This window comes from Gekko japonicus, unplaced genomic scaffold (assembly GCF_001447785.1).
Source record: "Gekko japonicus isolate JY-2015 unplaced genomic scaffold, Gekko_japonicus_V1.1 scaffold10, whole genome shotgun sequence".
Classification (NCBI taxonomy): domain Eukaryota; kingdom Metazoa; phylum Chordata; class Lepidosauria; order Squamata; family Gekkonidae; genus Gekko; species Gekko japonicus.
Genome location: NW_015167526.1, coordinates 1,649,944 through 1,665,260, shown reverse-complemented (window position 1 = coordinate 1,665,260; position 15,317 = coordinate 1,649,944). Strand labels below are relative to the sequence as shown.

At 51.0% G+C, this 15,317-nt stretch overlaps 1 protein-coding gene across 1 annotated transcript in view; it reads right to left on the bottom strand.

The window, feature by feature from the left end:
- Window positions 1–425: 425 nt before the first annotated feature.
- CMKLR1 (chemerin chemokine-like receptor 1) overlaps window positions 426–15,317 on the bottom strand; it is a 51,520-nt gene continuing 36,628 nt past the window's right edge. The window contains exon 3 of the mRNA XM_015413243.1: window positions 426–2,263. Coding sequence (XP_015268729.1) covers window positions 1,163–2,263 — 1,101 coding nt within the window. The 3' untranslated portion in view covers window positions 426–1,162. The remainder of the gene's footprint in view (window positions 2,264–15,317) is intronic.

Below are 15,317 nucleotides of genomic sequence, written 5' to 3'. Positions count from 1 at the left end.
CCTGTGAGGTAGGTGGGGCTGAGAGAGGAATATAATAAACGAACTATATAGACTGTCAATATAACTGGAGACATTAGAGACATTTTACATGATTATATACAGGCTTTATAGACAAAATATCTTGGTTTTCACATGTATTCAACATATAACTGGATATTGTAAGAAGTAATTCAGCAGGTACTATGAAGATGCAAGAGATCCCCCCCAGTCTGTATGTATTTTGTGTTTGTGTGTTATGTATGTTTTGTATGTGTGTTTGAGTTACAATAAAAATTAAACTTTCATTTTAAAAAAAGACACCCTGTGAGGTAGGTGGGGCTGAGAGAGCTCTCTCGAGGACTGCTCCAGAGAGAACAGCTCTGAGAGAACTTGTGACTGATCCAAGGTCACACCAGCAGCTGCAAGTGGAGGAGTGGGGAATGAAACCTGGTTCTCCCAGATTAGAGTCCGCGCACCTAACCACTACACCAAACTGGCTGGGGATTCCTGTCCTCATGCCTAACAAATTCATTGCTGCGCAACAGTCAAGGGTTCAAGCCCATGAAATCTTAGGCGACAATAATTGTGTTTGTCCTTGAGGGGCAACAGGATTCTTCCTTTGCTTTCTCGCTGCAGCGGACTAACGCAGCCACTCGACTGGAAGTTAGTAAAACACCTTCTGGGGCTTTCTGTCCTTCAAAGGAAGCAAACTCTTTGAAAAGCTGCCTGACCTTCCCACCAGTGTGAAAAGCCACGGAGCATTAGTACTGTGGCTGCCATACAGCTAACATTGAGGACTAGTGTGCTGCAGTACAGAGGCTGGGTTCTGGAGGCTCGGCTTCAAAGCCCTGCTCAGCTTTAAAGCTTGCTAGGAGAATATGACCAAGTGCTTATCATACACATGGCCTTGACAAAGCTTGAAAGAAACTGGAAATGATACATAATAATGACCAAGTCGACGTGTCCTATCTTGTGGTCACAACGGATCACAAAAACAACGGTTTTGTTAATACAAATCCATGTCCCTTCTGGAACGGCTGGAAAATAACAGAACGATACATCCGGGGCGATCCAGGTTAAAACCCACCATCAGTCTCAACGGAATCTCTTCTTTATCTCCATGGGTAGACCAAAAGATGATGGCAGATCAACAGATATTAGATCAAAGTGGTCCGTGTCAGCCTCAGAGTAAAATTGTCTCCTTTTCTGTCATCGAGGAGGCTTTCGTGAAGCTCCTGCGTGCGAGAGACGAATGGACAGTGTCCTCACTCAAGGCATTGACCATCCTGGACAGGAGGGTCATCTTAAACTTTTTAAAATCCTGGCCCATGAAGACATAAAGTATGGGGTTCATGCAACTGTTAGCAACGGCAATCGCGGTCACGATCGGCAGCCCAATCTCTAACACGGGGCCTAGGACCCAGCGGTGTTGTGTCTCCAGCAGGTTGAAGATATGGTAGGGACACCAGCACAAGAAGAAGGTCATTATAATAGCAATAATTATTCTCAAAGGTCTTTTGGACTTAGCGAGGCGGTTCCTTCTGAGCCGGAAGATAATGATCATGTAACAAACGGTGATGATAGCCATTGGCATGACGAACCCCGCCAGGAACCTCGTGACATTTACCGTTACGTGTCTCATGTCGTGTACGGAGCGATCATGCAGAGAGTTGGGCAAATAATAATTGTTGAAACAAACCACATTTCCTGTGTAGCGATGCGTTTCAGTGTCCCGAAAAACCAGGGAAGGGGAACTCATTAAGATGCCCAGTGTCCAGATAAGGGGACACAACGAGTATGCGATTTTCGGACTGCGGTGGTTTTGGGACCAGACTGGGAAGACTACTGAGATGCAGCGGTCGATGCTGATGGTCGCCAAGGAGAACACGCTGGTGTACATGTTAAGAATGAGAAGGAAGGAGTTGACTTTGCACATGCCCTTGCCAAACACCCAGTTGTAGCCCAAGGCTGTGTAGCTGATTGTCAGTGGCAGGAAGACGTTGAACAAGAAGTCCGCGACAGCCAGGTTGAGGAACCAGATCGCGTTGACGGACTTCTTCATCTTGAACACGATGATTCCGATCACCACCCCGTTGCCCACTAAGCCCAGGAGGCAAGTGATGCTGTAGATGAAAACGGTGAGGATCCGAGCAATGGCCCTCGTGTCGTACGTCGATTCCTTGTTAGAGAGCTCTTCCGTGATGACATAATTGTGATCAAAGCCATAATAGTCGTAGTCGGTCAAATTATTCGGACTCATTGTCGTGAAGAGTACAGCAATGGCCTGCAATTAGAGCAAGGGACGGTTAGCAAGAACTTTGTCGATGCACAAGACTTAACACATAAAAGTCAGTCGAATCAGGTATGAGCTGCCTTTATTATTTGCTTCTCTGCAAGGAATCAAAGAAATGCTCAACCTATGTACAATACTAACTTAAACATATTACATTTAGGATTTTAAGGCTGTGCGTTGCCTTGGGTGCCTTCAGACAGAGAGGGGGTCTTAAGACTATGAATGAATAAACTGTATCCAAAGTTACACAAAACCAATTCAATAAATACCTATTGTTTTGTTATTTATAGCTCACCTCTTCACAGAGACTCAAGGTAGACTACATAGCGTAAGCCAAGCACAATCAACAGGGTGGGCAATGGTTTTTGAATCCAACTGCCCTTTTTCTTCCTTTCCCCCTCTTTTATAATAAACCTCTTTTATAAAGACTCTTTTATTTGACTTTGCTTGGGAGAATTTATTTCTCTGGGATATTTCTCTGAATCTCTTCCCTGTGTGTTAGAAGAAGAAGAAGAGATTGGATTGTGGGGGGGGGGGAAGGGAAGGAGTTTGTAAGCTGATGGACCTCCTGATGGCACCTGGTATTTCTGGCCACTGTGTGACACAGAGTGTTGGACTGGATGGGCCTTTGGCCTGATCCAACATTGGCATCTCTTATGTTCTTATAGGAACTCTCGGTCTGGGGCAAGGGATGCTCTGTCTTCTGCTGGGGGGGGGGCAAGAGTGGGAGGGCTCCTAGTGTCCTGGCCCCACTGCTGGACCTCCTGATGGCACCTGGTATTTCTGGCCCCTGTGTGATACAGAGTGTTGGGCTGGATGGGCCTTTGGCCTGATCCAACATTGGCTTCTCTTATGTTCTTATGTTCTCTTATGTTCACTCTGGGACTTCAAGTGAAGGGCGGGGTATAAATCCAACTCCTCCTCTTTTTCTTCTTTGAATCATAGTGTTGGAAGGGACCTCCAGCGTCATCTAGTCCAACACCCCCCCGTCCAAAATCTGGACAAGACCAAAGACACTGACCAAGAGGTTTCCTCCCATGAAAGGGGTGGGGTGGGGGCTGGTGTGAGTTTCCAAGAGAATGCCACTGGACAGCTGGTGGAGTGTAGCCATGGGAAATCTGTACTAGAACTGGGGAGATGTGGGTTCAAACTCTTCCCCCCCCCAGCTCTCTGCAGGACCTTGAGCCAGGCATTCCGAGACGGATCTACCTCGTGAGGGTGTTGTGAGTAAAAAGGGGGAGGGCTGTATGTTTCCCTGAGCTGAGAGTGGGATGAAAACCTTATTTTATTGCAGCCCTCAGCTTGTCAGGCCCGAGCACGGCTGCTAACGAGAGGACGTTTGGGGGGGACATGAATTCAGAGGGTCGCCATTAAGGTGGAGGCAACTTGCCGGCTCTTCGCACACAGTTATATAACCATCGCTACCAGTGGGTGGCGCTGTTGCACATCGGAGGGGTTGGGTTGGTTCTGTATTGATTGGCGCTGCGGTGGCTCAAGTGGTTAAGACGCTGAACTGCAGGCTGTGGAAGGTCGGTAGTTCAGCAGTTCGAGACCCGAGTGTGCCGCATGACGGAGTGAGCTCCCGTCTCTACTTCCAGCTCCTGCCAACCTAGCCGTTCGAAAGCAAGAAATTGCAAGTAGATAAATAGGTACCACTTTGGTGGGAAGGTACCAGCGTTCCGTGCGCCTTGGTGTTTACTCATGCCGGCCACATGACCATGGAAAGGTCTTCAGACAGCGCTGGCTCTTCGGCTTTGAAACGGAGATGAGCACCGCAACCCTAGGGTCGGACTCGACTGGCTTTCGAGCAAGGGAACCTTTACCTTTTTTACCAGTGGGTGGCGCTGTTGCACATTGGAGCGTTTGGGTTGGTTCTTTATTGATTCTACCTTTTGTTCCATGGAAGTTGCCTCTGGCACTGTTCCCTGTTTTTAAGGTCTGTGCTGCAAACCACTTGCAAAACTTACTAGTGCGTTACAGTTGCATTTGACATCTCACCTGTTGTGCCATTTGCATTCTCAGAAGGGATCCCAGCTGGACACCGAACAAGGTTTCTGCACCATCGGCCTCCTGACCTTAGTCAGGGACCCCGTAACCACACCTTGGGATACTCTGTGGCCACAGGTTAGCATCCCTCTAGAGCGAACAAGGGGCCGGGACTGTGGTTGATGACTTCATGAATGTGTGGACAAAGGGGGCAGACAGAAACGTCTCTCCCTCTCCCTTCACAGGAGAATTCAGGGTGACCGAAGAGAGCTGATGGCCAGGAAATGCAGGGCAGGCAAAGGAAATCCTTCTTTCTGGGCTGGTTCCTCAGCATGAAAGCACAGCACAGATATCAAGGCCACGGACCCCTTCCAAGTTCCTGCATGCCAACCCTACACTGAAGAAGAAGAAGAAGAAGAAGAAGAAGAAGAAGAAGAAGAAGAAGAAGAAGAAGAAGAAGAAGAAGAAGAAGAAGAAGAAGAAGAAGAAGAAGAAGAAAAGATAGGGACTCTGGGGTAAGAGATGCTCTGTATTCTTGGTGCTTGGGAGGGTCAACAGTGGGAGGGCTTCTAGTGTCCTGGCTCCACTGGTGGACCTCCTGGTGGCACCTGGTCTTTTCGGCCACTGTGTGACAGAGTAGCCACCCCACCCCCCCGGCAGTGAATTCCGTGTGTTAATCACCCTTTGGGTGAAGAGGAACTTCCTTTTATCCGTTCTAACCTGACTGCTCAGCAATTTCATGGAGTGCCCACTGAGTTCTTGCATTGTGAGAAAGGGAGAAAGGACTTCTTTCTCGACCTGCTCTATCCCATGCATAATCTTATAAACCTCGATCATGTCACCCCTCGGCCGTCATTTCTCCAAGCTAAAGCTTTTCTCCCTTCCCTGTATCTCCCTGCTAATGAGTGGGTGTCGTTTTGCACACTCCCATCTCTGCTGTACGAAACAATAGAGTTTTTGTAAATGTTAGTGCAAATAAAGCCGTCACGTCCGGGTTTTGCTGGAAAGGACAGCAGTGTGCCAGGCCCCGTCGCCCTCCCATTCCTCCCAGGGATTGCCGTCTGGATGGCAACCGATTTCCTTACAGAAGAAAGTGCGACTGTGCGTTAAAGAGGGGAAATGCTCAAAGGAAAGGGCCAGGGCCCATCACTCTCCTTTCCTTCAACCAGAAGGTCAATCGCAAGCAGCTTCAAATGTTGCAGTCGCTGCTGCCGACTTACTGCTCCCGTGACCCTGTCCCCCACCCCACCCCCAAACGCACATGCTGTCAGCACATTTGTTAAAACACCAGACAGGATGTCTTGATTTAGAAGCCTCCCACTTCCTGACTAAGCCTCTGCCAACATCTGGCCACCAGAGTGGTTGGCCACCAAGCATGCAAAAGCCTTCTGTTTTTCAAAGAGCCACCCAACTCAGCCCCCCTTCCAGTGCCATTCATAGCTAGTGCTCTGGACAGAACACCCTGGAACAACTGGGGTAGGCGGCAGGGCAGGCCCATGTTGTGGTGCCCGAAATCACCCCAGAGTGGCTTTGTAATGGAGGGTTACTTTGGGGTCTGGGTCAGCAGGCGTCTCAGCTCGAGCAGGGAAGGTCCACCTTGAACTTAGTCATCTTGTCTACCAAAGTCAAAGGCTAAATTAAAAAGTGCAGGGAAGGTCCGCCTTTAACGGAGTCGTCTTCCACATTAAAAATAGCATAAGGTTTCCCTTGCTCGAAAGCCAGTCGGATACAACTCTAGGGGTGCAGTGCTCATACAAACTGGTGAGAGCCAGTTTGGTGTGTGAGAGCCAGTTTGTTGTAGTGGACTCTAATCTGGGAGAACCAGGTTTGATTCCCCACTCCTCCACTTGCACCTGGCTGGATGACCTTGGGCAAGCCGTAATTCTGATAAGAGAACTGGATTTGAGTCCCCCCACTCCTCCACTCGCACCTGCTGGATGACCTTGAGCAATCCATAGTTCTGTCCAGCGTTCCCTCTAAGCCGAGTTAGTGTGAGCTAGCTCACAGTTTTTTAGCCTCCAGCTCACAGATTTTTGTCTTAGCTCAGGGAGGAGGGCTTCCCAGCAAACTAACTTATGCAGCAGCCCAATCGCTCGCTCACAACTTTAATGCCAGTTGCTCAAAAAGTAGAATTTTTGCTCACAAGACTCCACAGCTTAGAGGGAACATTGGTTCTGTCAGAGCTGTTCTCTCAAGGGCAGTCCTCCGGAGAGCTCTCTCAGCCCCGCCTACCTCACAGGGTGTCTGTTGTGGGGAGGGGAAGGGAAAGGAGTTTGTAAGCCACTCTGAGACTCCGAGTGAAGGGCAGGGGGGTATAAATCCAGTCTCCTCCTCCTTCTCTCTGGTAATGCCCCCTGAAGAGTGTTACGCTCAGCTGATAAGAACCTGCTGGTGGTCGCCAGCCCCAGAGACCTCCACCGGTCACCGGCCCTGGCCCCAACCTGGTGGAACTCTCTGCCAAATAACATCTGTGCCCTGCGGGACTTCATGCAGTTCCACAGGGCATGTGAGGCAGAGATGTTCTGCTAGGCATTCGGTTGAGGAAGCCATGGTTTCCCATCCAGCTGGCACTCCTGTTCTTCCTGCCTCCCCCGCCCCCATGAGGCAGTGGCACACGCTGGTGGTTCCATCGCCATCTGATTAGTCACAGGTTATTGTGGCTGCATAATGCATTCTGATTTTTCAATATTTTATGTAATTACTTATACTGATGTACACCTACGAACATAAGTGAAGCCAGTGTTGGATCAGGCCAATGGCCCCTCCAGTCCAACACTCTGTCACACAGTGGCCAGAAATACCAGTGCCATCAGGAGGTCCACCAGTGGGGCCAGGACACTAGAAGCCCTCCCACTGTTTCCCCCACCCCCAAGCACCAAGAATACAGATCATGACTTGCCCCAGACTGAAAGTTCATATAAGAACATAAGAGAAGCCAACGTTGGATCAGGCCAGTGGCCCATGCAGTCCAACACTCTGTGTCACACAGTGGCCAGAAATGCCAGGGGCCATCGGGAGGTCCACCAGTGGGGCCAGGACACTAGAAGCCCTCCCACTGTTGCTTTCTCCCAGGCACCAAGAATACAGAGCATCCCTTGCCCCAGACCGAGAGTTCCTATAAGAACATAAGAGAGGCCAGTGCTCGATCAGGCCAAAGGCCCATCCAGCCCAACAGTCTTGTCACACACGGGCCAGAAATACCAGGTGCCATCAGGAGGTCCAGCAGTGGGGCCGGGACACTAGAAGCCCTCCCGCTGCTGCCCCCCCAAGCACCGAGAAGACAGAGCATCCCTTGCCCCCAGCCTGAGAGTTCCTATAAGAACATAAGAGAGGCCAATGTTGGATCAGGCCAAAGGCCCATCCAGTCCAACACTCTTCTGTGTCACACAGTGGCCAGAAATACCAGTGCCATCAGGAGGTCCACCAGTGGGGCCAAGACACTAGAAGCCCTCCCACTCTTGCCCCCCCCCAGCACCAAGAATACCGAGCATCCCTTGCCCCAGACCGAGAGTTCCTATCTACACCTTGTGGCTGATAGCCACTGATGGACCACTGCTCCATATGTTTATCCGATTCCCTCTTGAAGCCGTCCATGCTTGTAGCCGCCGCCACCTCCTGTGGCAGTGACTTCCATGTGTTCATCACACCTCCCTGAGTCCTGTTCCACAGGGGAGGGCGGTTTAAAAACCGAACTTAATAAAATAAATAATTGAATAAAACCATACAAACGTGACACTGAAAGGAATAACGGGGGGAAATGATTGTTGAAGAAGCAGAAAACAGCATGAAATGAAAGGCTCAAGGAGTCAATTCACTGAAGAGAGAAACAAGCTCAGATCGGGGATTTTCAAATAAAAAAGGCAGGTCAGTGAAACGTCACGATCTCTCATTTGCTAAGCCAGGTAGAGGTTCTGGGATGGATTTCCATGCCCTTGAGAGACTTCCGAAATCCTGCCTAGAGATCAAGAAAGGGATCCACCATCCACACCGCTGCCTCTCAAATCATCACCCATCACCCATTATGGAACTTTGGTATTCCAGAATGTGCTTCATTTCCTCTCTTCCGTCCCTGGTCCCTTCTCCCTGTGGCGCCGTCTCTGGCGAAACCAGAATAAATGACCCCAAACAGTAAGAACAGGGGAGTAACAACAACCAATGAGCCTCAGAGACTGCAGAATCTTGTGTTTCCTGTTGCATCATTTGGGTTAATTTTGCCCATCATGTGGCTTTTCCTCACATAGAGACATAAACCCTAGCTGCACTCCAGACAAGCAGATACTTCTTCCTGGATTACTGCCATTTACTGCAATTTACACAGCTGGTGAAACGGAACAGCTTTACTGTAAGACTGTTGTGACCCAGGAAGTCCTGAGGGCAAATCTCGCCTCTGCCACAGACTCACCCTGGGTCCTTGGTCAAGCAACTTTCTCACCTCCAATATGGACATAACTATGCCCCCTTACTGGACAGGGGTGTTTTAAGGTCAGAAGAAGAAGCGGAGGAGGAGGAGATGGGTGGATTTATACCCCGCCCTTCACTCGGAGTCTCAGAGCAGCTTACGATCTCCTTTCCCTTCCCCTCCCCACAACAGACACCCTGCGAGGTAGGTGGGGCTGAGAGAGCTCTGACGGAAACTGCTCTTTTTTCAAGAGCAGCTCTTATCAGAACTACAGCTTGCCCAAGGTCATCCAGCAGCTGTGAGTGGAGGAGTGGGGAATCAAACCCGGTTCTCCCAGATTAGAGTCTGCGCATCTAACCACTACACCAAACTGGTGTAGCACAGGAGCTAAAGCCAATGTGGAATTAACCCACCTCCACCCCCACTGCAGCCTAGCCCTTGGGATCCACTAAAGATCCCAGAAGGGACAACAGGCAGACTTCCCTTCTCAGCCAAGGCGTGTAGCAATACCAGGTGCCCTGCCTCAGATCCCAGCCCTTCCTTACTAGCCAGGGGTGCACAACTGACCCCGGCCTTCTCGGGATGTAACGTTGACCAGTCACGGGACGCTGGGCCCCACTTTCCAGGGCACCTGCTCTGTTCCATGTCCATCGGTCCCCCGGCCCCCCGAGCATACCCTCCTTCCCCAGAGCATCCGACCCCTCTTGCAGCCGCTTCCTTCCCCACTTCCCTACCCCTTTGAACATCCCGTGATGCTGCAGCCGCTCAGCCAATCAGAGCCCAAGTTAAATACAGCACAAGGCATGCCTGCAGAGCCCTTTAAACACAGCCAAGTGCTGCACAAACGTGAAGCAGTCTCTGACAAATGCTTGGGCATAATCAGGGGTCTTTTCGTAGAAAAAGAAGTGCAGGAGCTCATTTACATGACTCATTTGCATATGCCACACCCCCTGACAAAGGGCAGGCGTGCAAGCATGCCTGGGTTCCTTCCTGGAGAAGATCGGGCAGGGAACCCAGGCATCTTTAGAATGCCTTTCTCTCCCTTCCCCAGATGGGGAAGGGAGAGAAAGGCATTTAACACCCCCCAGGTGGAGGGGGGCTCTGCAGGCCTTTCCTGGCCCATCCGCCTTTGCGGGCGGGCCAGGAATGGTGGTGGTGGGGCCACTCTGGGCTCCTTACTGCCGGAGCGCTGTTCCGCCATGCTCCGGCAGGAAATGACCCCTGGGCATACTTTCAGCTGCCACCCAGAACATATAAAACAAGCAGCACTCTATAATCAAAGCGCTGCATGACAGACACATTTGTGCCAATCCCTCCAACAAGGGACTCTCACCTGAAGGAGTTACATAAAGCATTTTGGGGTTACCGTACCCCTCTCCTGCCCAAGTAAAGTTAAGGAACTGATCAGCATAACCAGACAAAGCCATTCTGCCACACGCAGACCCAAAGGAGGAAACAACAGAGCCCCACTGGTTGTCACCCACAGCTCACAACTTAAACCACTCCAATGCATCTGCAGTGATGTACAGGATGTTCCTCTTTCACAACTTAAAACAGCATCTCATCTCCAACAATGAATCGCACTACAGAGACATAAACCCAGCAATAAAACCTTGCCAACTTTGTCCCCACATGTACCCTGGCAACACTGTTACAGGACTTCGGCTGTGATCATACGCATAATTAGACCCGACACGGGCGCAAATGCCGGGCAGATTTAAAGGGCGTGAACAGACAACAACATCTGGAACGCGCCCCGCAGCCGTTGGCAACCCGTTCTGCTCCGCCACAGAAGCGGAGTTAAAAGACACCAAGGAAAATCTGGTAGTTAACGGGTTGCGACGGGCCACGGACGGACTTTCCCGTGTCTGATTAAGAGTGAGGACTCTAATCTGGGAGAACCGGGTTTGATTCCCCACTCCTCCACTTGCACCTGCTGATGTGACCTTGGGTCAGTCACAAGCTCTGGCACAGCTGTCCTTGAAAAAGAGCAGTTTGTGTCAGAGCTCACTCAGCCCCACCCACCTCACAGGGTGTCTGTTGTGGGGAGGGAAAAGGAAAGGAGTTTGTAAGCCGCTCTGAGACTCCAAGTGAAGGGCGGGGTATAAATCCAATCTCTTCTTCTTCTCTTCTTCTTCTTCCAGCACGCTCTCATGCCATCCCGACTCCGTGCCGTTGTCCCCCCCTCCCATTCGCAGTATGAGCATCATCGCAAACGCCATAGGGAGCCCTCAGTTTCCTCGTTTAAGCACATGGGGGGGGAACGGCACCCCAAACCCCCAAACAACTCACCCGCAGTTGTGTCTGATCACACATTGACAGGCTGCGCCTGCAGCTTCAAAGGAAGGTGTGAGCGTGCAATTGCGGGTCAAAGTTTTCTGGAGGAAATACCCTCGCTTCCCCCTCCCCCCGTTTTACCTGGCGTGTGTGACCGCACCCTTAATAACATCAGCTACACCATCCTGGGCACATCCACTTGCTCATCACCCAGTTTAATATACGCTATCGTGTGTGCCAGCAATGCCCTTCTGTTGTCTACATTGCGGCCCCGATGCGAGAGAACCGATCGAGACAAATCAGACACAAGAAGTCACAACATCCAGAAGCCAGTGGGGAGGAAAATTTAATCTTCATGAACACACAATTACAGACCTGAAAGTTGCTGTTATACACACACACACACACACAAACTTCAAAGGGAACATACAAGGTGAAAGTGCTGAATTAGAGTACATCCATATATTAACATACTGTCTCCCACCCTGGCCTAAACAGGGATTTGGATTTGCTTGCTCAGTATAATTGCTAATAGCTCAACAGGATCCCCGTTCTAGAGACTTTAACTGGCTCATCTTTACGTGTTGCATCAAACTATAACCCTGTGCTGATGTGAGCAAATTCTTCTTCTGTTTCGGACTGCTGCTTCCTTGATTAGTCATGTTGATTCCATGTCATTCCAACTTTGTTTATCTGTGCCACAAGAGAGAGAGAGAGAGAGAGAGGCTGGAACCTCTGACCTCTCTCGTCATCCGTTATGTGTAACAACCAAATCCATCCCAGTCCCTTAGGCAGGTAATAGCTGCAAGATATAGATAGGAACTCTGGGGCAAGTGATGCTCTGTATTCTTGGTGCTTGGGGGGGGCAACAGTGGGAGGGCTTCTAGTGTCCTGGCCTCACTGCTGGACCTCCTGATGGCACCTGGTATTTTTGCCCACTGGGTGACAGAGTGTTGGACTGGATGGGCCATTGGCCTGCTCCAACGTTGGCTTCTTAGGATGCATTAGGATGTCCAGATCACGGAAGGTGGTAGTTCCGCTCTATTCTGCTATGGTCAGGCCTCACCTGGAGTCCTGTGTCCAGTTTTGGGCACCACATTTTAGGAAGGTTGTTGACAAGCTCGAGCGTGTCCAGAAGAGGGCAACCAGGAGGGTGAGAGGGTTGGGATCCAAGTCTTACGAGGAAAGGCTGAAAGAGTTGGGCATGTTTAGCCTGGGAAAGAGAAGGCTTAGAGGGGACATGGTTGCAGTCTTCCAATATCTGAACGGCCGCCACGTAGAAGACGGAGCAGATCGATTCTCTCTTGCTCCAGATTGCAAGACTAGATCTAATGGGTGGAAATGACAAGGGAGTCGATACCAGCTAAATATCAGGAGAAACTTCCTAACTGTAAGAGTGGTTGAGCAGTGGAACAGACTGCCTCGGGAGGGGGTGGATGCTCCTTCGCTGGAGGTTTTCAAACGAAGGCTGGACGACCATCTTTCGGGTATGTTGTAGGGCTCTCTTTCGGCTGTGCTCCTGTAGAGTGTGCTCCTGTAGAGGTGGTTGGACTAGATGACCTGCAAGGTCCCTTCCAACTCTAGATCTAGTCTTGCAATCCGGAGCAAGAGAGAATAGATCCGCTCCATCTTCTACATGACAGTGTGTTCACTCTAACATTCTATGATTCTATGCACAGGAGTGGAGTTCCGGGAGTAAGGAGCCCAGGGGGTGGGCACATGCAACAAGCCCCACCCCCTGCTCCCAGCAGCCCTCAGTCGGCCCATGAGGATCAAGAAGCTAGGCTTGCCAAACCACGGCGGGGGATCCATGCGTTGTCGCAGGATCGCTGCCGCGGGGGGACAGCGATCCGCGCTGCACCGACGTCACCAGGATGTGACGCTACACGTCGCCCTGGCAACAGGGCTGTTTGGAGTCCCGTTGCCAGGGCGACGCATAGCGTCACATCCTGGCGACGCTGGTGCAGCGCGGATTTTAAGACCAAGTTTTATTCAGGTACAAGCTCTCCTTCCTCTGCGAGGACATATCTGCACATCCCCCCCCCAATAGCTAGCAATCCAAAAGAGTCCAGTGGAGCCTGAGCGGTGGGTGTTGCCTTCTGACACACTTCCGGTGATGTCAGGGGGTGAGGCATATGCAAAGGAGTTATGCTAATGAGCTCCTGCACCTCTTTTTCTACAAAATGACCCCTGCCCATAAGTACCTGGAAAAGTGAGGTCTGAGTCATGAACGCCCTTGCTGGAAAAGAGCCCCCGCAGGCCACAGCTAGAACGACCAAAGTTCCCAAAGCGTGGGTGGGTGGGTGGGAAGGCAAGAAAGCCTCTCTCACCCCCATGAGAACTTCAGAGTGAGTCAAACTGAGTGTCACCACCAGCTTTTTCCCCCCTTGGAGTTTGACTGGGAGGCAGTGTGGCCATGTGATTAATGGCCCTGGCGAGCAGATGTGGAAGGAACATCTGGCCAGATGTGCCATGCCCTGGCTGAGCTCAGGAAGGTTGAAGTGGCTGAGTTCCTTCCTGTGGCTGGACACGGCAGCCGTGTTGCTCACAGCCAGACCTGCGGCCGTCGGAGTTTTAAATTTAGACCAAGGTGCCCGGCTTCCAACGGTTACATCGGCCTTCTTAATGAATGAGTCTTTGTCTGGGCGAGGTTTTTTGGAAAGGTTCTATTTATACTGGCCATGTCAGAGACGTCCATTCCTGCAAAATGGACAGGCACAAAAACTGACTAAAAAAGGATTTGTTCTTAGGATGAGTTTTTATTTTTTTAAAAAAAAAACAGGGAAGAATTAACAGCCGAGCAGCGTCGGGTATGCCGAACAGCTGGAGTGTGCCTGATGGGGTTTCACTTTCCCCAGGGGAACAGCGAGATCCAAGTCTAAAGGTAAAGGTGAAGGTTTCCCTTGCTGCATGTGGAGGAGTGGGGAATCAAACCTGGTTCTCCCAAATTAGAGTCCATACACTTAACCACGACACCAAACCACTACACTGTTCCATTTCTCAAAGCTGGGCTCATTTCAGTCTGGCACCGTTTCCTTGAGCTGTCTGTCCTTCCAATCAAAGCACCACAGTCCCCTTCTGTGTGTTAAATTCACCCCTCAGAAGAGGAGACTTGTCACTGCTTAAGAGATTGGGCAGAATTAATCTGCCTAGTGAGAAAACAGGCAGCCCTCTGCTGGTCACGGTGAGAATCCCCCTAACTAGAAGGAGTGAGTTGGCAGCCCAAAGGGTTACCACCAATGTTCCCTCTAAGCCATGGAGTCTCATGAGCAAAAATTCTACTTTGTGAGCTACTGGCATTAAAGTCGTGAGGGAGTGATTTGGCTGCTGCATAAGTTAGTTTGCTCTGGAGAGCAATGTGTGAGCTGGAGGCTAAAAAACTGAGCTAGCTCACACTAACTCAGCTTAGAGGGAACACTGGTTACCACCTCCAGGCTAGGAAATACCTGGAGATTTGGGGGTGGGGCTTGGGGAGGGGACCTCAACAGGGTACAATGCCACAGAGGGCACCCTCCGAAGCAGCCATTTTCTCCAGGGGAACTGGCCTTCATAGTCTAGAGCTCTGTTATAATTCTGGGAGATCTCCAGGTTCCCCCAGGCCACTGGGGCGGTGTTGGGGGCAATGGCCCTTCTAAGCTATGGAGCCCTGTGAGCAAAAATCCTACTTTGTGAGCTCCTGGCATTAAAGTTGGGAGTGGGCGATTTGGCTGCTGTATCAATCAGTTTGCTCTGGAGCCCTCCCTTCCCGATGTAAGACAAAAAATGTGTGAGCCGGAGGCTAAGAAACTGTGAGGTAGCTCACACTCACTCAGCTTAGAAGGAACACTGGTTGGGGGGGTAGGGTTCCCAGCTCCAGGTTGGGACGCTCCTGGAGATTTGGGGGTGGAGCCTGCAGAGGGCTGGGACCTCAGTGGGGTAGAAGGCCGCCCTCCGAAGCATCCATTTTCTCCAGGGGGACTGATCTCTGCAGTCTGGAGATGATGAGCTGTAATTCCAGGGGATCCCCAGGGCCCACCTGGAGGCGGGCATCTCTAGCCGCCCCTACTACCTTTTGTCCCATGTAACAGAAGTAATTCCCTTGTGGGGATTACACACAGACCTATTCCCATGAGCGCATGTGCCAGCTGCTAGGATGCCCAGGGGTCATTTCCTGCAGGAGCGCACAGGAGCGGAGCTCCAGCAGTAAGGAGCCCAGGGGGCGGGCACATGCAACGAGCCCCGCCCACTGCTCCCAGCAGCCCTCCGTCGGGCCACAAGAAGCAAGAAGCAGCCAGGTAAGTTGCAGAGCCCCTCCCCGCCTGCCTTCAGGTACAAGCTCTCCCTCTTCTGTGAGGGCAGATCTGCGCATCCCTCCCCCCATAGCTAGCAATCCAAAACAGTCCA